Source organism: Gouania willdenowi, chromosome 11 (genome assembly GCF_900634775.1).
Source record: "Gouania willdenowi chromosome 11, fGouWil2.1, whole genome shotgun sequence".
Classification (NCBI taxonomy): Eukaryota; Metazoa; Chordata; class Actinopteri; order Blenniiformes; family Gobiesocidae; genus Gouania; species Gouania willdenowi.
Genome location: NC_041054.1, coordinates 25,627,760 through 25,655,049, shown reverse-complemented (window position 1 = coordinate 25,655,049; position 27,290 = coordinate 25,627,760). Strand labels below are relative to the sequence as shown.

Here is a 27,290-nt window from a genome sequence, read left to right as displayed (position 1 = left end):
AGTTGCAGCCGGTCTGGACGGTAGGGAAGAAAAATATCATGTAAATTCAGTACTCTACACTATGTGGTATAAAGCTGATGATATTTTGAGCATGTTCCGACTGGATTCTGATGAAGTACAAATCAGTGAAAGAAGCATTGATATTATATTATTGAAAGTATCATGTCATTTAAAAATCTTGAAAGGGCTTGTTTTATATTTGGACAGCGACAAAACTCTGGAATAAGCAGTAACTGCATTTAGGCAGCATGAAGAAATTGAAAAGCAGCAACCCATAGTGCGAGAAATAAATGCTACAGAGAAAGAGGCAAATGTGGACTTTTTGACATATAAGAAATCGTTTCAAAAGGAAAACCAGATTGGTAAAACAGCCTAAAAGGGTCCAAAGGACTTCCAAAAGGATCAAAAGAGCTGTGGGCGATGTGGTAAAGAGCCAGCACACTCCCTTAGCAACTGCGCTGATTGAGATGCTGAATGCAGAAAACATAATAAGAAATTACATTTTGCAGCAACCTGTACATCAGGCAGAGTAGGAGCAGTTATCAAGGATGTAGGGAGGGTTTTGGTTAGGGTTAGTGTAGTTGACTAGGATAATAGTCAGTTAACAACATCCATAATCATTGCTTACTAATGAATGTGCAGTTAGTTACAGATAGCCTACTGTCTACAGTTAGTGCTAGGCTATTGTCTTGTGTTTCTTTACAAATCAAGCCCTGCATGATGTGGTAACATGATTATTATGAGTATGTGTTATTACTGTGAAGTGTGATGTCACCATCAGCCCCTATAGAGTAGTGGTGTATTTACAATAGTAATTTTTATTCTTCTCAATGCCAGCTGCATTCCTACAATTAAACGGTCAAATTTATGTGAATCTACCTCTTTCACTAACTGGCCGAATAATATCAACAATTAAAATGTCCATTCTAGATATATGCACTAATTGCGCCCAAAACACCTCAGACACATTTATGGTTCTGGTTCACCTGGTTTGGAGATAGGTGACAGAATCCCTCTTTACCCTCTTGGACTGCTACATCCCACTGTCCCCCTCACTCTTTTTTGGAAACTTATCAACTATTACCCCATTACCACCAGAGAGAAAATTTCTATGTGTAGCCATAGGTCTTAAAAAAACCTATACTCATGAACTGGAAATGAAAAGCTTATATGAATATCCTACAATGGAAATGCATTATATCAGACTCCAACACATCTCCAACACATTCATGACAATCATACACTTTCTAGATGATCAACTCGTTGGCCAGTTCCTCTATTGTTCCATGACATCATTTAAAATGATTTCCTTTCCCACACACCTACACGCACACACACACCCCTTCAGTGTAATATAATGTAATATTTTATATATATATATATATATATATATATATATATATATATATATATATATATTATAATACACTGTTGGAGAAGTACAGTTAAATTCCAAAGAGTGAGGCACATGAATAGTGTGCCTGCGGCACTGCAGCCGCAGTGCGCCAGCCCGTGAAACAGAAAGTGTCGGTTTTCTGTTTACACGGAGACATTTTCAAAAACTTCCACTCTGGAGCCCATTTTCCCCTTCAACCCCTACGGACCCAGGGGCGAGGCAGCGTCAGCTTCCGTGACTCCCACGGGTCTAAATGTTGTAAAGAATGAATGAAATTGCACATTCTAGACCTCTCCGCAATTCTAAGAAACTCAGCTACAACTGTAGTTAACCCACATTCAGAAGAAAAGACCACACACACCCGGTCATTATGTTCAAAGAGGGAAAAGTCGACAACTCGGCCTTGTTCCACTACTGTGAGTCACAAAATAAACACAGAGCATGCGTGAAACTACAGGCGAATCCATTGGTATACAGGTCGGGTATGTTACGTACCAAAACAAGGCCACAAACTTAACTGCGAAAAAAGTCAGCAATGAAGACAAATGGTGTCTTACCTTTGTTGTTTCTTATCAAAAGTTCCTTTAATGTGCATGAAACTCCTTATTTTGTGTCTGATGACACAATGACAAATTGTGTCATCAGATAAACACCACCATTACACATAGCCAGCCATTTCAAAGTCAAGAATCCCATCCAATGAGTGCACAGCGCCTGTGTGTAAAATGACCTTTATCCAGCTCTGATTTGTCTGGGCTAAAGCCTGGTCCTATCCTATAGTGCTTTATATCACCAATTTCTACAGGCTCTCAGCTTTCCAACGCTGTGTCGATCTTTTTAATTGGTCAAAGTATTGCTGAATAAGAGCCATGCGTAATGGCTTCAAAGAGTGGAACTAAAAATAGCATTACGTATGGCGTATGGTGTTTATTTGAAGCCAAATTGCAACACAAAGTGGTCAAACATAAGACTAACAATGATTGTAATCAATTTCACTGACATATTATAGTTACAAACTTGTTCCCAAGCTTGTGAAAAACTTTGGCACAGTTGTGGCAAAGTGGGCTTCCGCCTGAACTTTTTTGTACAAAAACGTGTACCTTTGGCCTAATTTTTATTATTATCACCAAACTTGCTGCAGTTGATGTCCATACATTAATTATTATTATTTCTGCTTGTATAGCCTTAGTTAATGAGAATTGACTTTATATTTGATGTAAATCTCGGACTACGGAGTTCTATATTTAAAATACGGTTTTTTGTCACTCAGTATCATATATTTACAAAATTTCACATTATCTGTAACCACTAAGGGTCCTAAGCACCAAAACACTGTTACCGTGTAAACGGATGGCCAAAACGCAACAAAACATTTGCTTTTTCACTTGAAAATGTTGTTGCCAATGTCTTTGTTTTCTCCATGACATAGCTCTTTGTTTCTCAAGAGTAAATGATAACCCTATGTAGGTTTTCAACATCTAATTTAAGACTATCTTAACATGGCCCTCTATCTGCTACAGCATAGGCCTATGCAGACATGGACCCTCTAGCACTGGTTGATGGCATTTGCATCCTTAAACATGAGGCAGCCTACACAGCCCCTGGTGAGAGTCCTGTGTCGGTGTGTGCTGGAGACGAGTCTGTTGCTTCCCACTTTGCCCTGATCACAGCCTATGAGGACATCAAGAAGACGCTCAGAGACACTGAACGAGAAAATACGCTGCTGAGGAAGAGGGTTAAGCAGCTTGAAGAAAAGCTTTTTAAACCAGATGCTCCTCCATCTGAGGGCCCCCAGTACCTAAACAAAGCCTTTAGTGGTTACCAAGGTATCTACATCTGCTAACTGAACAGCTGCTTCAGCTAAGGACAGAGATGGATATCACCCAAGTGATGAGAAGCATGAACAGCATTCATGACTACTGGCAGGTGGACCTGGGCCGACACTGAGCTTAAGATCAACAAACTACAAGAGGAGCTGGAGAGAGTGACTGGAAAACAGTTAACTGCTAGAGAAAAGCGTGGAGGAACCCAATGACCTTAACGGACCAGATTTATGACCAGTCCAGTGATGCATACTATAATACAAGAGAGAGAAGCATGCAGCAGAGTTATAAAGCTCTGTGCTGTGAAGCCCACCCTCTATATGCAGAGCTCAAGCTCCAATTAGTCCTCATCAAGATACTCAAGCCATCAGTCACTGAGAGGTGGCAAGTTACAGTCCAGTGTTTGGATGACATGGAAAAGAACAACAACCACCAAATCTCTCGAGCATCAGTAGCTCGACCTCCTCTCCCCAGCCCTCTCCCATCCTCCACCTGATGCCGCCCTGTCAGCAACCTGTCAAGCAACATGCTGCCAGACAGTCTGAAGGAGGACTGCTGGTACAATGGGCCATGGCCCTCACAGAGCTACTCAGCAGACAGTGACAACTGCTCTGGACCATACAAACTCACTGTTCCTAATATCACTCAACATGATGACTTGATAAAAAGAAATTTCCATTATTATGATATAAGGCCAGAAATAAGTAAATTCCTCTAAACATTCAACTAAAGTTTGCTAATAGAGAGGGGAGATACTACCTAGGGGAACATTTAATCAGAAGGTACAGCATGGTTGAACTACCCTGAAGAGTCATCGTATCACACGAAAAGGTGTCAACCTATGGAATAGTTCAGGTGAAAACCTAAAAAGTGCTGCTAGTCTACAGGAATTAAAAAAAATTATCTTGTGTTTTATAAAAAAAATATGAAAGTAAATTGCTCAAATAAACTAAACTATGTCCCATTTAAATATATAAATATAAATACTGCCGGGAGAGACACATTTTGCTTGCAGTCAACAAAACTCTGGCTAAGCTTTGTTTTTACAAAACTGGATGCAACTGTAGGATTCTTCCAGATACCTCTACACCCTGAATTAGTCCTCGCTCACCACATTTATCACACCGTACGAGAGGTATAAGAGCCATTCAGGATTTCATCTGCACCTGAACATTTTCAAAAGGGCCTGTCTGCCCTGATTTGTTGCGAAAAACTCACAGAAGTCCCAGGTTCACCCCTCCCCACTGGTCCAGGTGGTCCTGTCCTTCCTTGGTTCCCCTTGTCCCCCTATTAATGGATTACAAATGATATGGGCATGTTGGTGCAGAATAATCTCTGCAACATATACATCATTTCGGCATGACCTTACCTTTGGACCAGGATACCCAATGCAATTGTCTCCCGGTGGCCCAGGTGCACCTCCTGGTCCACGGTCTCCCTTTAAAAGAAAGACATTTAAACAGAAACACCTACATATTGGGGACCACTTTGTAGGGCGACCTTACCTTAGATCCAGGTGCCCCCTCACTGCCTTGATCCCCGGGTGACCCTTTGGATCCCTAAAATCAAACAAAACAGAAAAGGCAACACAACATTTGAATATAGAGATACTGAAGAACTTATCATGAACCTGCAACCTTGACCTTTTATACTCAATATAGAAAATGTTTCATGAAAGTTGTTAAATAGTAGCATCACCTACTGTTGATTACGCTATGGATAGTTTACCTCTTGAATCTCTTGTATTCCATACTTTTTCACTTTGCCTAAGATGGACTGGGTGTAGAGGTGTACTAACTTTTTGGAATGACTTGATTCCAGCATGATACTAACAGGCAGCAATCCTCTCAGGATGAGCTGCATATACTTATTTGCAGTGAATTTGGATGTAGGTGCATGTTTTTTTTCTAGTGCTAATGTGACATCTTTGTGAACATCTTTCTACTGCTGTCATTCTCCCCTGGCTGAGGGGAGCACCAAGTGTTAAAGTGGAAAAGCAATAGATAACATGAGTCAAAATGCTAATCCTCCCCAACAACAATGACTCAGAGACTACAACCAAAGACAGTAAGCTTGGATCCCCCTGCTGTGGAAGGGCTACAATTGAAGAGGGATAAGACCTAATCCACAGCTCACATTCCACATGTGCAGAGCAACGGATGGACTCGGAGAGTCCAGGTCTCAATGCTGGACTGATTGTTTCAGGATGAACTAGAGTTACACAAGCATGTTTTAAATTCAAACACACTCCTATTACTTTTAAAAGCTGCTGGCTGCACATCTGACATACCTGCTGTGGATCTGCCCCTTTCCTCTGGTCAGTGAATAGAGAGTACAGTCACAGAAAGACTGCAAGTGTTTTTGGTTTGTAGCATATAGGAAATATTTTGATAAACAACCTCTGTCAAATGTAAGATAAATTAAAGAATAATACTGCCCTTTTCAGCTCAGGAAATAGCATGGCCAGCTTTTTTTAATTTGTTTTATTATTATTTTTTATTTATAGAAAACTGGTACAAATAAGGCCACCTGTATTATACATTGACAAAGTTATTTTGTAGAGTAAAGCACTAATATAACAGGAAGCCTTGTTTAGGAAGAGAGGTTAAAGGAGCTTGACTGGACTATTTTACATACTAGCTGGGGTTCTTATGATCCTGGAGTCTTAGATTGAAAGGGGAATCTATATATTTCCTATGATAAGTAGACATTTGCAGATAATGTTTCAGTGCAATGTCTCTAGAAATTCACAGACCATCTTGACAGCAGCAGTGAGGTTTTCAATGTAGTGAGTCCCCGGGACCCACAGGTGGTGATTTGAGTGGGTCTCTGAGAAATTCAATGGCTCCCCAATAAAAAAATGATTTTCTTTCTATTTCTTATATTCTTCTATTTTCTAAATTGTAGTGTTAAACTCTCTTAATGGTGGTATGATATGGCTATAATTAGCAGATATATTCATGGATGTTCAAAATGTATCTGAAATTGAACAAAAACAATTCAAATGAAAACAAAATGGTGTCTTTTGTACAAAAATAAATTATCAATAAAAGTGCTGATTTTAACTCAAACAAAACATTCTCATCACCATGACAGTCAAAAAATAAACTGTCACCAAAATAAGACCAAAATCTTCTTGTCTGAAGATCAACTAAATCAAATGAACTGAGTCAATCACTATGAAACTTTTAGCACAAAAATGTAACTTAACTAACACAGTGCAAAGTCTGTTGGGAAAAATAAAATGATGCAGATATGTTTGTGGTGTATTGTAAGCAGCTAGGTGTTGTAGCGGCTAAACTAGCATGTACTCAAGGGGATCATGTCTGCGCTGATTTAATGCGTAAAGGGGTCCGCTGATGGCTAGGTTTGTTTTGCTAGTTACTGTGATTTTAAACATAAGTTGTTGTTCACAATGTGTCGTTTTTCATGGGAAAAATGAGGTGCGTCCCTGGGATGCATGGATAGTGGATTTACTGTGTCCTTTTAGATTTTTATGAGTCAGGGACGCAGAACGCGTACCTAGCAACATCACTGCAGCAGAGAGTTAAGTAAGCTGCCATCATGACAGTGTAGGACAAGTGAACACACCGTCTCACATAGTTTTGCAACCTGACCTAATGTCACCATTACAGAGCACCATGTGCCCATATTCACAAAGCACCCTAAGGCTAAAAGTAGGTCTTAATGAGGACATACAAAAGAAAAGAGGAAAAGGATTGAGACAAAGATAAGACAGGAGATTTGCTTGTGGGCCGACGACAAGGTAGAGCTGCTGCTTTGTGGCCATTGTTACTGTTGTTGTCATTGTTTGCAGAGTATGCGAGTACGCCTTCGGCATGGCGCCTCAGTGGATGGCATTCACAGACTTTGGACCCGTTATCAGAAGTTATCGTATTCGGCTTCCAAATTGTCGTAGCCGTGTGAACTCAAGGCGTAAACAATAAAAAACTTGACCGTTTATATTCACACTAGAAGTCCCAGGGATTTCTATATCCCCCCAGATGTCCCAGAGCAGGGTCAAATGAACTCTAGGACCAAACTGACGACTCTGATGGCTACAATTTGCATCTATTCATTTGTAAATGAATCACCTGAGAAATCAGCAGGGGGGAGAGCCTGACTCTAACAATGGAAGTCTGGAATGTTAGGGGGAAGTGCCCTGGAAGCTAAAGTCACAATGCCCCATTTATTAACTCGTTCTGCTTGATGCTGGGGGAGAACAAACACAGACTACAAACATTGAAAGAAACAGAGTCACTTGAGGGCAAAAAAACATCAGATTTAATGTGTAGTGTAAATGGGGCCTGAGACAAATCCAGTAAGGACATTGTTACTGAGCACTTCAAGAACCTGGGTGTGCCTCTCAACAATAAACTGTATAATAAGGGCCATAGTGTAAAATTATATATATATATATTTTTTTATTATCACAATCCCTTCACAACCTGGTCAAGACACTGATGTGCATCAGAATTTATGAACTTTGATGAAATCATAGCATGTTCAGAATGTGTTCAGAGTATGTTCACAGGTTGGGGTGGGGTAGGGAGGAGCTGGGATCATTTCCATACCTATAGGAATAGCCTATTTTCATGCAGCCTTTTGTGCTGTGGGGAATAAATAGCTGACTGCTTCCACCAAACAGTCATTAAAAATAAATATTTTTTGTGTTCTTTTTGAATGAAGCTTGTGTTGGAAAGTTGGCATTTAAAAATAAAAAAAGTAACCAGAAAAATTGTAGATGTTATACAAAAAATGACAAAATCAGGAAAAAAGGTTGCTGTGTCATAGAGGGTTAAAGCCTCCACCTTATGAGAATTTTAAATATATATTTCTTACATAGTTCATTAACACATGTAACAAAAAAACCAAAAAGAGTTAAAATATCAATGCAACTGTATATAACTATATATTAACTGAAATTCTTCCTGAACCCAGGAACCCCTCCTGTGGTGCGACACTTACTGCCTCATTGACATAACAAAAGCAGCTGAGGACAGGCGTTAGCTCAAATCCTTTGGGTCGAATGACCCCTCTCTGGGTTTTATAGGTAAAAAGTTCATTTGACACCTCTGTGGGACTTCTAGTGTTAAACCCCGTCTCTGTGTAGACGGGGCCTAAGAGAGCTCCTAAGGTGAAAAACCATTAGCAGGAGTGAGGGGGACTTTTAAGAAGCCTGAAAGTGTCTTCAACAGACAGAGAGGAAGGAGATATATTCTCTGTATTTTTAACGACATTGATTTAATAAGAAGCTACCGGCTTATGTTTATTATTATTGTTATTATTATCGTGTTTCTGGTTTGTTTTAGTTTTTTCGCACCATCCACCAAGTCACATTCCTTGTATTGTTTTAAACTCTACTTGGCAATAAAACTATTCTGATTCTGACTGATCGTGCAGAGATAATGTTTGTGGTGGACTTGACCGCAAATACGTGTACTTTTCTGGCACAACGTAACGTAATAGCAGAGTGCTCAGTCAGATTAAAGCGCCTTTCACAGCCTTGTATTATTGCATGATTTGTTCGCTCCATTGTTTGTCTGCCGCAATTGATTCTAGCAGGTAGCAGCGCTTCTCACACTCGTCGCTTGTGCTCACACGGAGAGGGACCGATGCATTGATTAGCAGGGCAATGAGCTCCCAGGTCTGCCCCTCCCCTTATGCCGTGATCCCAGGACCCAATTTCCCTCTTAATACAATTTTATTTTGTCTACAGACACGCCCCCTTATGCATATGTATGAAGGCCCCAAAACAGCCTGTTTTTAGTGGCGTCATGAAATTGACTTTTCAGAAGGCTAAAACTCTGGAAAACAGGTGACTTTGGGAAAATAAACCTCAAATACTATGTTTTTGAGGTTCTTAGAACAAATGGAGATGGGTGAAAAATAGCATAATACTGGACCTTTAAAATCAATCCTAAAATGATCAGGCAGCCAGAACAGAGTGCTCAAAACTGGGGAAATTTGCTCAAATGTCCTTGAGCCAGTTAAAAAACGTGCAGCAGCGTTTTGTACCATCTGACTACGAGCGATTGTAGAATTTACTTATCCCCATGTACAATGTGTTACATTAATCCAGCCGTGAGGAAATAAAAGCATGGATCACCGTTTTAAAATGTTGCTGACTGAGTTGAGGTTTAATTTTGGCCAGTTGTCACAAATGAAAAAAGCTTGATTTGACAACAGCTACGATCTGACTGTCAAAAATGAGGGTGTCGTCTAATTTAAAACCAAGATCTGTGACGTTTTGTTTTTACATAATCACCAAAGGAATTCAGGTCAAGGTCAGTGGCACAGCCAAAAGCAATTACTTCAGTTTTCTTATGATTAAAATGTAACAAATTTAAGGACATCCAGGCCATTATATCCTCAAGGCAGTCTGTTAGGGGTTTAAAAGACTAGGAGTTTTACCTATTCAATTCAATTCAGTTCAACTTTATTTGTATAGCGCAATTTACAACAAAGTCATCTCAATGCGCCTATCAAAATATAAAATTCATAATAAGAAAGAGAGAACCCAACAAGATCCACATGAACAAGCATTTAGCGACAGTGGGAAGAAACAACCCCCTTTTAACAGGAAGAAATCTCCAGCAGAACCAGGTTCAGGGGTGGCAGCCATCTGCCTCGACTGGATGGGGTTAGTGGACAGAAGGACAAACAGAACAGGATAGAAAGATTGAACATCAGAGTGTCCCAGACTGGTTGAGCCTTGAACCACAGATCAGGAACTGCCATCATCAGCTTCACGACACCAGAAATAGAGAAAACAGAGAAGGGCGAGGAGAAGGAACTGACTGCAGAAAAACGTGATACAGTATTATCAAGTCAGCTCGCCTCGGCCTTGGGCCTCACTCCCAGTGGCCTAGTCAACACTTATTATAAAAGTGACAAATCTCTTTCTGTTTATTGGTAAGCTAACAGCAACTCCAAAGTCTGTAAATGCGACCGTTCACAGACGAGCCCATGTCTGCTGTAGTGGTTAGGTTATGTTATGATTCAGTCCTGTTTATAAGGACTGTAAATCATAACCAGCTACATCAGAATTTGAATCTCTTCCTGTTTATTGAACCAGAAAATGTGACCATTTACAGACGAGCCCATGTTCGCTCTAGTGATCAGATTGGTATGATTCAGTCCTGACAGGGATTTATATCTGTGTGTCGTCCGAATAACAATGTTTTGTGAATATAGAGCAGAGGGGTAGGAGGTAAAAGGGCAAATAGAAGAGGGGCTAAAACTGAACCCTGTGGGACTCCACATGATAAAAAGGCAGTGGAGGACACAATCGCCATGGCTAACGTTAAAGGTTCTGTTTGTCAGTTGAGACCAGAACTACTTGAGAGCTTTTCCTTTAACCCCTACACAATGCTCTAAGCGTGCAATCAGGATGTTATGGTATACAGTGTCAAAAACTGCAGTTAAATCTAAAAGCCCAAGACGTATCATTTAAAAAGAACAGTTTCAGTGCTGTGCAGGAGTTTAGAACCAATTTGGAAAGTTTTAAGTAGACAATTTAACAAACAAGAGCACTAGTCACCAATGAGCTTCATCTAAATCTAACTCAGTTGCCAGGTTTCAAATTCAGAGATAAATACAGATGACAGATGTAATGAGAGCCTTATTAGAGCTAAATACTGCTGTTTTTGTATTTAATTAACCATCTTTAAATGTTTATTTTCATTGAAAAATTGCAATGTGGATTTTTCTAAAATAGTAAATGGAACACAATGATTTTTTTATGAAATGCAATAAAAATTAATTGCGCACACTTAGAAAAATAAAGTGCTGCATGTTGAAACTTAAACATGTTTTGTCTTTTTAAGATACTGCTAGTCACCTCTAACTAAAGTGAAACACTAAAAATCTAATGTTTAAACTGGTAACCCTTCGGACTGTTTACTACCTTTAAAATAGCTTGCCGTTTCAGAAAGGTGACCCCTGATATACAGTATGTCTAAAGAAATTTGATAAAAATTAAATTTACTCAGTTGCTTCAGATTATGTTGAAGGTTAGGCAGAAGTGAGACACATTACACTACTTTTAATGCATTATGCTATAAACTGTTGAAAAAGATCTATGATGCTGGAAGGAAACTATGGTTGAGCCTTTCCTGTTTTTGTCCTGTTGCCCAAAGCACTGCTTGATATGTCTGGTGCCCGAGAGGCCTCCTTCTAACCAAGAAACACCTATAGACTGTTTTGTGCAGCGACCTTAAAGAACACCTTCACTGGACATGAACTGAGCCTAGATAGGCTAGACTACAAACAACATTTCACCTTTTGATTGGGGGTGATGGGAGAAAGATATGGCGAGTCATCCTCTACTGGTAGTGTGTTGTTCTGCTGACATTCTTTGGTCCAGACCTGCTTTTATGATCAGGTTCCTGATTGGTGGTAGTATTACAGTGTCACACATGTCATACATGTCTTTTCATTCTCTACACGTGGTAGTAAAAGGAGGAATGGCTCAGATATGTCAGTGTTACTGCTCATAACTAATAAGGTTATGTAATTTGGTAGTTAAACCTGCTTAACCCTGTAACTGGCTGTATATCATCCAAATGTTGTTTTCAAAAGGGATTTACAAGCAAAACAAACATCAAAGGTAGAAATTGTAGAGTGTTGAGTAGAGATGGTATTCAAATCTCTCTGCCCACTTATTTTAATTTCATCAGATAGAGATAGTAGAATATTTATGGTTTATATTAAGGTTAACTGTTAACAATCTCATGGCTCTGGTAATAATAATTACTTTTTTACCAGTACCATTGGAAGAGGTTGCAAATGAGGCTGATGAATGAAAGTGAGATAAACTACATAATGATATTTGCCCTCCTGAATTAGATTGTGCTGAGTTGTACAACATTTACAAACTGAATTGTACAAAATATGGACCTACAGTTGAACAGACTATTCATATTTGTATACCTTAAACTACAAGTAATACAAAATTGTGTATATACAGTTTGTAAAAAAGCATAGGTAGTTATGTCCATGTTACGTCTCTAGATTTAAATGACAAAGGTACAAACTTCACCTGTTCTCCTTTCGGACCTTGAGGGCCTGCTGATCCTTTCACACCCTAAAAAGGATTTGAAATTAAAATGAAATAAAGAAACATTGATTTGTCAAGGACAAACAGAACAATAAAACACATACCTGTTCTCCCTTTGTCCCCGGGGCCCCACATTCACCTTGTTCCCCCTGGAAAATTCAGCCCAAAAGATTACATTAACTATCAATTAGTGTCTTTTAAACCCAGTAGAGGACATTATTCTCCACTAAAATACAGAGTAAATAAATAAATAGCTAAATACATACAATATTGCTTTGATGATTACTGATACATATCAATATTATGAATTTGCTTTGTAGTGATTTAAGGTATAAAAACATTAAACAAAAAAAAATGAAATCATACCTTCTCTCCTTTGTTACCTGGTGGGCCCTGCCGAAATAAAGATTGCATTAATGCTTACTACAACACGATCACAAGCAAACTTGCACGTGATTATTCTAAGTAGGATAATATGGTGATTTTAAGTGTTTTTTAAACATGTGTTTCTCATTTTATCAGATTTACATGAAATAACCAATATTCCTCAAGTACAGATTCCCACAGCAGTAACATTTAAATCAACCCAGAACAATTTAGTTTAGAACATTTCCACATGCTTTTAGTTATTATCCAGAGAAAAACCAAATGCATCTTGATGACGTTCTGTTCTTGACTTTGCAGAACTGTAAGCCTGGTCCTGACAAGTAAGGACCAAGAAAATCAAGATATATGTTTTTAATTTTCTTTATGGGGTGATTTTTTAATTTATAGTCCTATATCTGTTTTCCATGTACCTTTGAATCTTGAAGGTCTCCATTTAAAGAGTAACTAAACCCATGGTTTTGGCTGACCTGCCACTAGGAGGAACTTCAAAAACTGCCTTAATAATGGGCAGGACTCCCAGAGCAGTCTAGTCGATACTATAAAATCTCCAAAAAATAATCTATGCTATGCTAACTACCTACTCAATTCTCACTATACCTTTCTATTCACAGATTGCAGAGTCCACATGTGCTAGTTTTTATATGCAGGGCAGGGCTAACAGTGACGTGAGAAGCCACCAAAACATCACAAACTATCATTCTCAGCCATTAACAAAATGTAATTGTAATAGCTGAGTTAAACACATAGAAAGCAGTCACGCTTACATTTTTACAACAAATTGAAATACTTTGACTGAAATGTCAAGAGTTGGGCTCGGATCAATCAACAACACTTCAAACCCTTATACTTTAGTTTTGGGGTTTAGTTACTCTTTAATGAGATAAATGCACACATAAGCATTAGGTTACCTATGATTACTATTTAATTGTCTTTAAAATTCCCTTTTTCTTTTTTTTAGAGAATAACAGTAAAACTATTGAATAGGAAAATTTGCAACAATCTAATTTAAAATATTTCTAACAATAGAGAATTGTGGAATAACATCATTTGTGCACCCTGCAATTTAATTATGCACTTTTGCTAGTTGATGCACTTTAGCATTAATTTAACATTCTGTATTTCTGCTTTACCGTTTTGATTCCAAAATCACCTTCTGTTGATAACTTCACTGTTGTGTAAAAATGTAATAGTATATATATATATACAGTATGTATACACACACACACACACACACACACACACACACGCACACGCACACACCAGCCTGTCATTGCCTGATCTCGTTTAATCTCAGAAGCTAAGCAGGTGTGGGCCTGATTAGTAGTTGGATGGGAAACCACTGAGAATTCCAGGTGTCACAGTGGGGGACAGTCGCTCCAGTGGCATCTGTCATTGTGTCCTTGTGGTGGTCGGAAGGGCCGATGACGCACTATAGCAGCCTCACTTCTGTTAGTCTGCCCCAGGGCAGTTTACCACCACTAAGTGTTGAATGATAGAATAATGCCTTAATTCTGTAAAGTGCTTTGAGTGTCTATGATAAAGCACTATATAAAATCCAATGCATTATTACTATTATATATACTGTATATGAGTTTAATTTGGTCAGTGTTGGTCAACCGGGGGATTTAGGAAATGAGCTATATAATGCTGAACATTTACATATTTGTGCATGGGGCAGGTGGCTGATGTGGTGAATAACTCAAATGAAAAGGGAAGATGTGTACGATAATTGCGAGGGTATCATTAAGTTTGCTTTAGAGACAGGCTGAGTTTTGGGAGGGACAAGAATGGACAGGATTAAAAACAACATCAGAGACAGCTAGTTGAGCAAATGTCAGAGAGCTCAGATTCAGATGGTTTCAACATGTGCAGAGGACAGATTGTGGACATACAGTATTGTTGCAGATGGAGCTGCCAGGTGAGCAGACAAAGGAAGTTACAAGATGAGGATGTATATAAAAATGATTGGTGTTTGCATGGTTGATATAAATGATAGGAAGAGAAGGAAGCACATGACTTACTATGAAACCTCTAAAGGCACTCATTTAAAGAAGCCGTGCAGCATGTCAGCCTCTCTGAGATGCCTTCTTTAGTAAAATAATGCATAATCCAGTATTTTCTAAATATAATGATGTTTCGTAATGGTATGTCCTTGTAATCTATTAAATCAAGTCACATCTCAGACACTTCTCATTTATGGAAGGCCTTTAAATTTCATTCTGATATGGAAAATACTTTAAAGAATGTGATTTAACATATGCTAAATCTCTTTAAAGCCTAAACTTGCAGTCATCAAACTTTACAGCTGCTGAAGATGATAATTTTTTTAAACAGGAATAGACAGAGCTGTATTCTCCGGTATGGACTTAAGCGCTTTTATGCGCCTATCTACTGCGCGTATTCTCCGGTCCAGGTTCCTGACACACCCACTCCGCGTAAATCGACCAAAATTGCGTAGTCTGTGAATGAAGGAGGTCTGAAGTAAAGGAAGAGGACTGAGACATGATATCATTTTTTTTGGACTGTCTAGAAATCACGGAGCTTGGAGTTTCCCCAACACTTGTAAACGTAATTTGAAAAACCTTTGTTGATAAACAATGTAACAGGTGGATTTAATCAGATTATTGCAGAGTGAAGATCGGCCACAATCTTCTGTCCGAACCAGTTAAAATATCTCCTTTCGCCCCCTCATAACAGATTAATGTGTGTTTGTGTGGAAAGCCTGATTTCATCAACTTCTTACATCCTTGCATTCAGAAATGATCAGCGTGCATTAGTCGTTATCATCATCTGTCATTAATGTTTCACTTGTTATTTACTCTTGTCGTGTGATCAAACCAGTGACGTGCAGTCAGGGTAGGCAGTGCCTACCCAAGGGTGAATTGATATTTTGATTATTTGTTTTAATTATAATATAATTATAAATGATTTAATTTTAAATTTCAAGTACCTATAAGTTTAAAAGTGTCAACATTTTGTGCGTTTCATAGACCAAATGACTAAACTATTTCCTGGTACGGCAGAGACGCTGCACAATCTCACTCCCCTGTAAGGCAGGAGGAGGCCACACCCTCTTCCAAAAGCACATTGCTGCTCTGCCTCTGGCTTCATATCATGTTTTTATGTGTTTGCGCATGCACTGTCAGTTCCCCAAGATGAAAACCATTTACGTAAAAAGGCAGCTCTCTACGCTGCCTTTGGACGTAACCGTGCGATGCTAAATGCTATACGTAGCAAGTGGGCGAGATAACACTACAGGAAGGATGACAGCGCTAGAGACGAGAAAGAAACTTTCTTTTGAGGAAAAACAAAAGCTTTTAAAAGATGGGAGACCAACACCTGAGCTACCAGACCTTCAGCAAAGGTAAGGTCAGAAAATTGTTGGTATTTTCCACAGTGAATGATACAAAAGGAAGGATTGGCTTTGTGGATGCTCCTCACTGAGGCTGTTCTGAGTTGCTGTTGTTGTTGTTGTTGTTGTTGTCATTTTCTCTGTTTCTGTGTTTCCAACACAAACAATGGATGCGCTGCCGTGTCATGAGATATATCTTGTTGGGAGAGTATGGAGGCTGCTATTAAATCATTGTTTATGTTTCTTTAATATTGTTTTATGATGTTGATTGTGTTTGATTAACACTTGCGAGCCGAAACATATGAAATTGTCATTGGTGGTCTTGATGTACCTACCCAATCCTAGTAGCCATGGCACGTCACTGGATCAAATTATGGCTCTACCTTGTACACAGTATTAAAATAGTTGGACATCATTCTAATGTCTGTCAGAGTTTCATCGTAACAAGCAGCTGCAGCCGACGTGCACACCTCGGGTGCACACAACTGTTCAGCTTTGCGACGCAGCACTTACGGCCCTCCCAGGAAAAGGAGTGGACGACACGGAAAAAATATACTGAAATGTAACACATTTTGTCTTGCTCAGGTGGTAGAGGGTTGTCTTCTGATCGAGAGGTTGGGGGTTCGATCCCAGTACCTGACTATGTGTCGAAGTGTCCTTGGGCAAGACACTGAACCCTAAGTTGCTCCCAGTGGTCGACTAGTGCCTTGCATGGCAGTTCTGTCCCACTGGTGTGTGAGAGTGACTGGGTGAATGAGCTGATATGTAAAGCGCTTTGAGACTGCTTCAATGTGGTGATAAAGCGCTATATAAATCAAGTCCATTTACCATTTACATATTAGAAATGCTGATGGTCAATCTTTTGGCGTGCTTCTAGCTGCCTCTGTGACAGCGTGACAGTGTCAGTTTGGATAGATTATTTCTGGGAGTCTTTTTGCCAATAGAATTCATGTGGCTTCAATTGTAACTGAGTCCAGACTTCTAGTGCAATATGTTTCACCTTCCTCGGGCGTTGCACATATTCTAGGTTCAGAAGCGCGTAAGAGGAAAAGAACTTAAGCCTCCCAGAGAATGCTTGTGAGGCCAGATTTGAATGGGAACGCCCACATTTCAGGGTCGCTCCACCCAGAGTGCGTAACTGGGATCAAGGCACGCAACGACTGAATTAAGTACAGGGAGAGAATATTGTGCAGTTAAAAACGGTGCTACTGCATGGCTTTTCTGACTTACGCCAAGGGGAAAATAGAGCCCATAGTGAAATAAATGTGCTCAGAAAAAGATGAGAAAGTTTAAAACTGCCTGTTTGAATCTCCGCTGTAAACCCTTTCTTATCAACATTGTCGAAAACATTTTGTGCATTGCATTGCGTGAAGTGTTTTTACTTGATTCTTACTGTGATTTTTTTGTGTTTGCCTCCGAATTCAGTGCCTAAGTGACTTCCCAACACATTTCTGGTGTTTTCATAGAAAGTTGCAGCAAATCAATGTTTGATTATTTTAGGGCTTACACAGAAAGATCAGAATCCGACAAAAATGGAATGTCTTACGGAGTGAGGTGATATCATGGTGAATACCAGGAACAAATTAGAACAAACAATGGAGTCAAGCCAATCACTGCCCTCCATGTCTGGTGAAGAAACAGAAGAACTCACAATAAGAATGACGTAAAAACACTTCTAAGCATCTGTCTATGGGACTCCATCTACCAAAATGCAATGCGTCAAACATTTCCGACACTGTCAATAAGAGATTGTTTACAGTAGAGAAGAAAACAAACTTTTGAGCAACAATTTCAGTCTTTATTAACATGTTTTTTTGGTAACCATTTATTTTAAATTCATCTATGAGGCCTACAAAAAATGTCTCCAGCTTCTTCAACTTAGCCACAATCAACTCAGAAATTGTTTATTTAAAAAAAATTGTCCATTCCATCTCCAGTTAAATCAATATACACCAAGATGATTGAAACTTGGTGAGATTTAGTTAGTTTTAATTACCCTTAAAAATTGACATTTATAGTTTGTATTATTGCAGAAGTGACTGCTAAATACTTGCGTATTCATTCCAAATGATCTTCTATGTCCCATCTGCCATTCCATTGAGACAACCACATTTTGAAGGACTGCATTAGGCCATTCAAACAGAAAGCTGAATACATAAAAGACTGCAAAGATCAGAGAAAAGCATTTGATGATTACCTCGAGACCCTCCATTCCTGGACGTCCGTTGATGCCAGCTTCCCCCTACAGTGACCAGACACAGACAAAACACATCAAACACTTCATGGATTCTTCCTGTAACCACCAATGGATTATCAGACAAAAGAGACTTACGCGAGATCCCTTTGGACCTGGAGTTCCATGAGTCCCCAGCTCGCCCTGTTTTCCCTGGATGAAAGCGAAGGGATAGATTTTCTGATCGGGAGTGTTTGGGGCCCTCTTCAGTTTGAATGGGTGTGTGAAAAGGGAGATATGAGGTCAGTCATTCTTGGTGTGCCCTGTCTGTAACCTCCATCCTACATCAACCTGGACCTCACTGCAGCAGATTCTCAGCGCATCACAGCCTGACTGTTTGCTTATGTCTAATCTTCCATTCTTGACCTTTACTGCTTTTTGAGGGACTGGCATTAGTTGGGCTGTTAGAACACCAGCCATCTCACCACCTGTTACACTTGCATTGTGGGAAACATTTCCTGCTTTTCACATCTTTAGTCTGTCATGCTTTAGAAAGAGACCCATTGCACCTGTTAGTAGAGGCTGTAGCTTAGTTAAGATAACAAAACCACTACAAGTCTTATCTGTGATCCTGGGAACATAGGTCAGCAGTCACAATAATACCAGTAACAGATGTTGGGACGCTTTAGACTTTAGAGAACCAGAGTTGCTTGAGTGACTGACTGCAAGAATGATGAGTCAGCCAAAGAGCTGGCCTTACTGCAGCATCTCATTCAGACAATACTTTCAGATTTACATTTTTACCACTTACCGGATTTAGTTAACCAATTAGTTAACAGGTTATAGTAACAAGCACCTAAAAAGTGACCATGTCCTAAATGTTGATTTGTTCAAGCAAGAAAACCTTCAAGATTTTCAATCAATGTAGTCATTACTAAAGGCAACAATGTGACTGTCTGTGGTCCAGGAAATGAATAGAGTTGAAACAGGTTATGGAACAAGGGGAACTGAAGTTGGCTGGAGTTCTCCGATTCAAACTTCTGCAGAAAATTTGCTGAAACACCTTGGCTAAGAGTAATTCAAATTAGTGATTGGACTTTATTGTGTTAATTGTGATTATTCAATTATAGAAAATGTTTTAAAAAAATGTTTTGCACTCTAAACAGCAAAATATTAATCAAGTTTTTTAATTGAAATCAAATCATACAGTATCTTAAAGACCTGTTAGTGCCCTAATTTCCCAGAGGTTTAATAAATGTTCCTATAGTGTGTAGGATTAGCATTCAGCTGTCGTGCTCCTCACTGGTGAAACCAGCTACCAGTTTCTGTACGAAAGGTGTCAATTTTAGCATTTTAATAGTTATGCTGCACTAGGTTCATGCTGCTGGAAAACATATTCTGGTGCACTGAGCAGTTCACTCTCTCTACATTCTTTTTAAATGTAATGTTTATTTCTTTAACCATGTGATTTTCTCTGCAGTCTGTTCAACTCTGACTTGTAGCTATAGAGACAAACATCACTTTCTCTCATCGATTCACTTCTACAAGCGATTTAAAGACTCCAAATCAACTTCAAAATGTATGTGTTCGGACCATGGGGGAGAACTATCCTAAAAAAGCCAATGCAGACAGAGGGAGAACATGCAAACGGCCTAGAGAAAAGTCACAGGAAAAACATTGCAGTGGTGTAGTAGTGAGCACTTCTGCCCAATGCTTGTCAGTTTAGGATAAAGTGGTCCAGGATATGAATGAATGAATGAATGAATGAATGAATGAATGAATGAATGAATGAATGAATGAAACGATTTTAAGTGCATTATGTCAAAATGAGCAAATGCATATTATGGAAGACCTTGACAGAGAATGTTGTAATGAGTCAAATTCCATCCAGGGGCCTACCGGGTTTCCTGGGTGACCCCTCTCTCCGTGTTGACAATAACAAGTCTTTGGTTGTGGGCACTGAAACATAAGATGAGAACAGACCATATAAAACATTTTGATTTTTTTGGGGGGGAAAATATATTTCAATTCAAAAACATATTTCAATTCAATTCTTGTCATTTAGTGATTGATGTAGTTTACATAATCAGTCACAAAGTAGTGCTATAAAGACTAACACGAGTAAATACACAATGCATTGCAATATATCATAAATTATAACTGCAGATGCTATATACACAATGTCAAGTAGGGATAAGCAAATGTGACATAATCCCAGAAACATAATAGAGACAAAGTGCTGAGTTACTTACCCCATATTTAACCACTGTGTTCTGAAAGAATCAAAAAGAGGGGTGAGTTGAATTTTTTCACCTCAACAAAACAGTACAGTCAGTTGTCATTAAAACCTGTTAGTTTGACAATTTATTGGTTTCTACCAAGGGTGTCGCGATACAACTATTTACTTTGGATACGACACTGATCCAATACAAATCATACTTTCTTTTATTACTTATTTTGTAGTGTGGAATGTTAGTAAAGACTTGATCAAGTGATATTACTTAAACAGAGAACAACAGTCAGCAACAGTAGGATAGAAGAGGCTAGAGCATTGTTAAGAATGAACTGCTTTTTTTCAATGTGCTTATATTAGAAATTTTAGAAGCATTCCAATATAGTCTGATATCTCTTTTTTTCTGATGTCGGTACTAACCGATATATCGGATCGGGACACACTTAACCTACCTAAAACAAAACTGTCTAAAAACATAAACTGACTAAAAACATAAACTGAAAGAAGAAACCACATGTAGTTTAAAAAATGAGACCATTTTAAACTCTGAGACAAACTCAAATTGCCAAAATACCAACTGAGCAGGTCAAAGGCAAATTTACATTAAGCAGAATCCGACCAACATAAACATGACAAATGAACCAGAAAAACACCCACAATCCCAGACTGTGACAATATAAAATAGGAAACAAATAACTACAAGAAAATGTCACCTTATTGGCCTGGACTGAAGCTTCTGGGATTTATTCTGTATACTATGAAGGTGGTTAATTTCTTCCTGGTGACCAGGGTAAATTACCATGGCAACTTACGCTGACTGGCTAACCTGGTCGGCACCAGGTTAAGTTCTGGCTGGGATATGAGCAAGTTTAACAGCACTGCCTCCAGACAAATAATTTCCCTTGGAGAATGGGCAGGTTGGATCGGATGTGTGGAGCGAAATACTTTTTATGGATAGATGCAATCCTCTCCATTTACCGATGACATCCTATCAGAAAGACATCATTTCTATTGGTGCACTTTGTGACCGTGGATTGATGAATTCCTTCATTCTCACACGCAGTTGGCGATGCTGAGAGCATCAGCAAGAATGCACCCTGTGCTGCTATCACTGGAAAAGAAAATTAGGGCAGACTACATGAATAGTAACACGTAGGTGCTGTAATAAAATTAAAGTGACAGATCAGAGCGCTGTCTATTTATTAACCAATTAAATAATATGGTATAATAACAGTCTGCAATCGTCTGCCAGCATTCCTTCCTGTTCCTCCAAAGCACTTAAGGTAGGTTGCTTTGGAGCTGAGATCTCCATGTTTATGATTGGTCAGATGCAACAAACTCCACCCCTTTTGTGTGAATGTGCAGGCAGCCAAGATGGGTGCACCTGGCTTAAGTTAACGTGTTGATAACCTGTTTCATAGTACAGCTGCTCTGGGATTGTGAATGTTTGGTTATGTGAAGCCTTTTAACAGAGATATATTCTGGATATATGTATCCAGCTTTGAAGTATAGGCCCCTGTGATAAACCATTTATCACTTGACTATAAGTAAATAACCCCAGATTTTGGAAAACGATAATGTGAAGTCTCGTTGAATCTTCTATACCTGATTATCCTGCACAGGTTTGCAGGGGTTGCAGAGCTCATTGAGAAATAGTGAAATAAAAAAAAAGTCAAAAGCACCCCAGGGTACTGAAAATAACACTGACCAAATAACATCATCCTACTAATTAAAACTTTAAATTTACTGAACTCAATGAGCAGACCCCAATCTATCTAGCCTTTCCCTCATGATTAAAAAAATCACCTTTTTACGCTAATCTTATTCTATTTATCACAAAGCTGTGAAAATAAAAGTAACAGTAACTCAAAGCCACCCATTGCCTCTCACATTTCCAACAACGAGCAGCAAAACACACCTTATTTGAAATATTGATGGCACTGTCGAGATAAAGAAAAGTCCCAAATAGGCCGAAAACCTCAAGATTAGATTTGATTAAGATTTAGGGTGCTACAATTCGATTAATCAACAATTATCACAATTTTTTTATGCATCTTTTTTCTTTTCCCACTTTGTGGCTACTTACACTTTTAAACAAGGCATGAGTCTATAAAGTAACCAAACAAATGTGTCACTATTTTCTTTATTTATTGGCAGTGGCTATCCGTACGGTTGTCGTATCAATATACCAATATTCTGTCCGTACGCAGCGGCCCTATTTCGCCAGTTTAGCTCACGTGATTGATCAGCCATTGGCCAGTTTGGTCGCGTGACTAAGACTAAACCTTACCCTAAACCTGACCTTAACCCTAAACCTAAATCTAAAAATTGTTGCAAAATTGGGTTATATCCTAACCCTAACCCTAACTCTAACCCTAACCCTAAGGCTCTACGTACTTGTACTTCGGTAACTGTGCCAATAGCACTGGGGGTTGTCTGTACGGCAACCGTACAAATAGACACTTATTTATATCAAAACACCAAACCCAACAGTAATCAGATTGCAAAAGAAATAACTATATAAGAATAACTAAAATATTAGCCCCCACACTCTGTCTCGTGTTTATAAAGCAGCATGAGCTCGGCTACGGAGTGGGTGGGAGGAGGGTGGGCCATCCTCTGGCCCTACGTCACCGTGCGGGGAGGAGGAAGTCAGTGTCCCGTCTATAGACATGCCCACTCATGAATATGCATAAGTAAGCCGCAAATCAGCCTGTTTATGTAGAGTTGTTCAGAAAGTGACTTTTCAGAGGCTAAAACTATGGAAAACAGGCGAGTTTGTTCTTAGAACCAATGGGGATGGGTGAAAAATAGCATGGCATTGGACCTTTAAAGCTTCTGTCTTACACAGCAGCATCTAGGGTCAAATCTCTATTTGACCTTTTTTCCAACCAAAGTGTATTTTGTGCCAGGCAGTCAGCCAAAATTTTGTGACAATGTCACAAAATTCTGTGTGGTATGGTTGCAATCTTATGGTAAACATGTTGCAAATTGTGCATTAGTGTTTTTCTATTAGCACCTAAAATTTCCATTTCTTTCTTTCAATATTTAAATTTTTTATTTTTTTATTTTTTTAAATAAAATGATATAATATTGATACACTATCTTGACTAAGCTACTTCTACTTGTATTGGAGTCTTTTCTGACAAGGAGAACCTGTACTTTAACTTAATTAATGAAGTGGAGTACTTTGTCCACCTCTGCTTACAGGTGTGTTCACATAATTATTATTTATTTATGCGTATCATCCACTCTTCTTCCATGAACAGATCCCTGGGGTTGCATGTTTATTGTTGTGACAGAGCATCTATTACATGCTAAACTGTTTGTAGTCATGTAACATGTTATGAACCCTTTTGACTGTAACCAGTTAGGAATCATCCTTTTTTTTTATCATAGACAAATTGAAAATGTTCAGTCTATACAGTGACATGTAGTCAGAAAAGACAGGTAACACAGAGCCTTACTTTCCATCATTCGCATGCTACGAATAAGAAACAAGAATAAATAACATCGTAAAAAATGTTTTTTCTTTTTTTTATAAAATCAAACCAATTTGTTGGTTACTGAGCTTCTGTCATGTTCATGGGCCAGCATTTTTAAATCACATTTCCTTAAAATTTAGTGCCTCACCAGCCATAAACCTCACCGCACATCATTGGCCTACAGTTATATTGATACATCAGAGCAGATCATTTCACTGACCAGTTCATTGAAGAGCCTGTCCTCCATCTGGCTGTCAGTGAGGGTGAAGACATGCTGATTTGGAGGTGCACTAGCAATGGATCGCAACTTGGTTTCCATGGCGCTGTCTCTGGGCAGTCCAAACAGCCTGATGGTGAACACCCTGATGTTCTGCTGTTTGGCCTCAGCAGCAGCTGTAACAGCATTAGGGCTTCGTGGATGGTCCACTCCATCAATCAGCAGCAGCGCCACCCTCAGGCTGTTGGAAGACGTTTCTCTGGTGAACACCTTTGTGGCGTTGGTAATGGCATGTGCAGTGTAAGTGCCATGGCCAATGAAGACCATGGAGTCCACTCTGCTCTGAAAGACATCCAGGTCTTGCCAGTCCCTGAAGTTGTGCTCTACAGACACAATGCTGCTGTACTGCAGAGCAGCAAGGCGGACACGCAGACGCCAGCCTGGGGAGTGCAGCTGCATGAGCCTCGTGCTGAAGCGCAGGACAAATGCTTTCTGCTGCTCAAAGAGCAAAGACTTGGCCTTCTCTGAACTGTCGATGATGAACATGATCTCCACCGGACAGACCATCACTAAGGAGTAAACGAAAGATTCATTGTCTTATCCATTTGAACTTTTACGACATGATATTAAACTCCTGTCACATTATGGAAAGCATATTTCTTTCTCTAGGAAATGATCAGCCTATGGTGTATGTAGCTTCTTCGCCTGTTTATGAAGACATTGGGAAAACATTTTTTATATACAGGCTTTAAAAATGTTGTGGGATCTGGAGCTAAACCTTCCTTTGGTAATTTGTTTATAGGTTCTCTCGCCTCCAGATCCCCAGTGTATGTTTTGGTTGTTTTCAACATAAGAGCATGTTTGAGTTCGACCTGTGGTTTCCCTAGCTCAGGCTAAAATGTTTAGAACTTTTCTCTTTTGACAAGGCAACACAAGGCTTGTCATCTGCAGAAAAAAAGAGGAGTTTTTTCTGCAATCATGTTCTCTTCCCTGAGACACACTCTTTTATTGTTTTGAAAAACAATGTGCTGATCCATGTCCATCAACTTCCCCAAGCACTGTCCCCAAACGTTTCTTACTTACCGCTTCCAATTGCACAAATATAAACATGAGTGCATTTGTTTTTTGTTTTTGTTTTCTAACAATCAGTTATTGTTTTTAGAAACAGAACATTTTATCCCTTCTTGAACCTTATGAAGATTCTTTTTATATATTCTTTTTTTTTAACTGAAAATCTAATGACCAAAACATACACTGACCTCACAAGGTGTACTGGTAAAATGTATTAGATATTTGGTTTCTTACTGAGACTTGTACCCAAAACCTAATATTTTTATGGATCTCCAAAGTTTTAGGGACAAGAGATTCCACTTATCTATCTCAGACGAGGAGATCACGACCACAAGCAGCATACCTTTGAACAGGCTGAAGCATATCAGTGGGAATGAGAGGGTGCTTACTTTTGGCCTCTCTGTGGAGGACCTGATTCTCATCCCTGTGTCCCTTCCGCCGCCGGGTTTGACATCTGGTTGGTCCAGACAACATCAGGATGAACAAGAAAAGCTGTATGAGGCACATTGTTGAATCCCACCTACAGTTTGAAGAAAAGATCAGAACTGAATTAGACTGTGTGGTTATTGATCTATAATCTGGAGACCACTGGAGAAGACCCTTAGATATTTAAATCTACACCATTTATCATGTGCTGCCTTGCTCACATTTTAATTTATGCATGCGTGATTTATTCAATTTAATTTGAATTCATTTTTATGTTTTGGTACAAAATTATCTATATGATCTTTATTTTGTCCCCCACTCAACATAACAAATGTCGCTTTGTGTCATTGTTTATTTTGTATGATGACCATTCTTTCCCTGTTGTGTTAGTCACTGCTGGAAAACACAGGGTTAGAAAAACTTCTACAAAAATACAGTTAATTAACATTAATTCTTAGCAACATCAAATCAGCAATCTTTAGTTAGATAACTTCTTTAACTCATAACTTAACTGATGAAGTTTACCGATTCATTTTGGAAATTGTCTCAATGTTTTGAATTTTGCACTTTGCACTTTGAGATTGTATGATTTGTAGAATCTATCTGAATGTATGGGCATACCTTTTGCCAAACATTTGTAAAGTTAAAGCAATAATGCATATGAATAACAAATAACAGCATTGCATACCTGTGAGTTGGTCAAAGCTCCAGTTGATTCAATAAGTGAGGGTCAGAATGCTCCTGCGTCTGACTGCAGCTGCTTCCACTCCAGAGGCTCCGAGAGCAACCACTCCCACTGCTAACACACACACACACACACACACACACACACACACATTTTTTTTAATTTTAATTCAAGTGCCAGTTAAAATATTTCAGAACCCATATACGGTACATGTTAAATTATTAGCATATACTTTGAATTTGATTGAATTTTTCCCAAATTGTTCCTATGGTTCAATTCATTTAACAAATAGTTTTGTGGTCCAACATTTTTTGTGGTGTTGAAAATATATTTCCAAATGTGTACCACGTTATGGACATCCATATTTTTTTACATGCAATAATGTCATTACATGTTTTATAAATGTTTTTAATGTATCACTTACATTGTCAAAATTTCATTTTTGTCAAGTTTTTTAATGTGTTACATATGGTTTAACATAGTCTTCATGGTAACTGATCATGTACACATCCTGTGCGATGTTTGCGGTAGTTGTACAATACCCCCACATTGAATATCTAGTCTATTCATCTTTACATTGATAATCTCTGATATTGGTAATTTGATTATGTCGTTCTTGTTGAGTGTTTGCCCATAATACTGAGTAGGAGTGAGTGACTCTAGTTCTGTTTATTGGTTGATTCTTCTGGTTCGCTAATTTCTTTGATGTTGTTGCGTTTTAATCAACAAAAGAGGAATTACTGTGAAATAGATTGTAAATTGTTTGTATTTCGCTTTTTACTCTTTCTCGTGTCTTGCAACTGCTTCATTCCAAGGTCAAACACAGACACCACCTAGCCTAAACAAACCTGCCACATTTTATGTTTCCTGTTTTGGAGTGCAGCCTTTGCAAAAAATGTTTTGTGGTGTCAAGAAAAAAAGAGCAGTTTGAATGAAGCAATAGTAATGCACGCTATCAAATATTAAAAAAAATAAAAACCT

At 38.8% G+C, this 27,290-nt stretch overlaps 2 protein-coding genes across 2 annotated transcripts in view; one reads left to right on the top strand and one right to left on the bottom strand.

Annotated features, from left to right (window-relative positions):
- col28a1a (collagen, type XXVIII, alpha 1a) overlaps nt 1-26,374 on the bottom strand; it is a 53,949-nt gene extending 27,575 nt beyond the window's left edge. Inside the window, exons 1-13 of the mRNA XM_028461226.1 lie at nt 26,313-26,374; nt 25,588-25,718; nt 24,131-24,696; nt 20,445-20,465; nt 20,092-20,151; nt 18,352-18,405; nt 18,217-18,261; nt 12,647-12,673; nt 12,385-12,429; nt 12,263-12,307; nt 4,725-4,778; nt 4,589-4,657; nt 4,438-4,506 (exon numbers count right to left, since the gene is read on the bottom strand). Coding sequence (XP_028317027.1) covers nt 4,438-4,506; nt 4,589-4,657; nt 4,725-4,778; nt 12,263-12,307; nt 12,385-12,429; nt 12,647-12,673; nt 18,217-18,261; nt 18,352-18,405; nt 20,092-20,151; nt 20,445-20,465; nt 24,131-24,696; nt 25,588-25,705 — 1,173 coding nt within the window. The 5' untranslated portion in view covers nt 25,706-25,718; nt 26,313-26,374. The remainder of the gene's footprint in view (nt 1-4,437; nt 4,507-4,588; nt 4,658-4,724; nt 4,779-12,262; nt 12,308-12,384; nt 12,430-12,646; nt 12,674-18,216; nt 18,262-18,351; nt 18,406-20,091; nt 20,152-20,444; nt 20,466-24,130; nt 24,697-25,587; nt 25,719-26,312) is intronic.
- Nucleotides 2,934-3,569, top strand: LOC114472120 (5-azacytidine-induced protein 2-like). The gene is given in 3 exon segments (XM_028461228.1): nt 2,934-3,231; nt 3,234-3,331; nt 3,333-3,569. Coding segments are annotated over 3 exon segments (495 nt in total). The 3' UTR covers nt 3,432-3,569.
- Nucleotides 26,375-27,290: the final 916 nt, after the last annotated feature.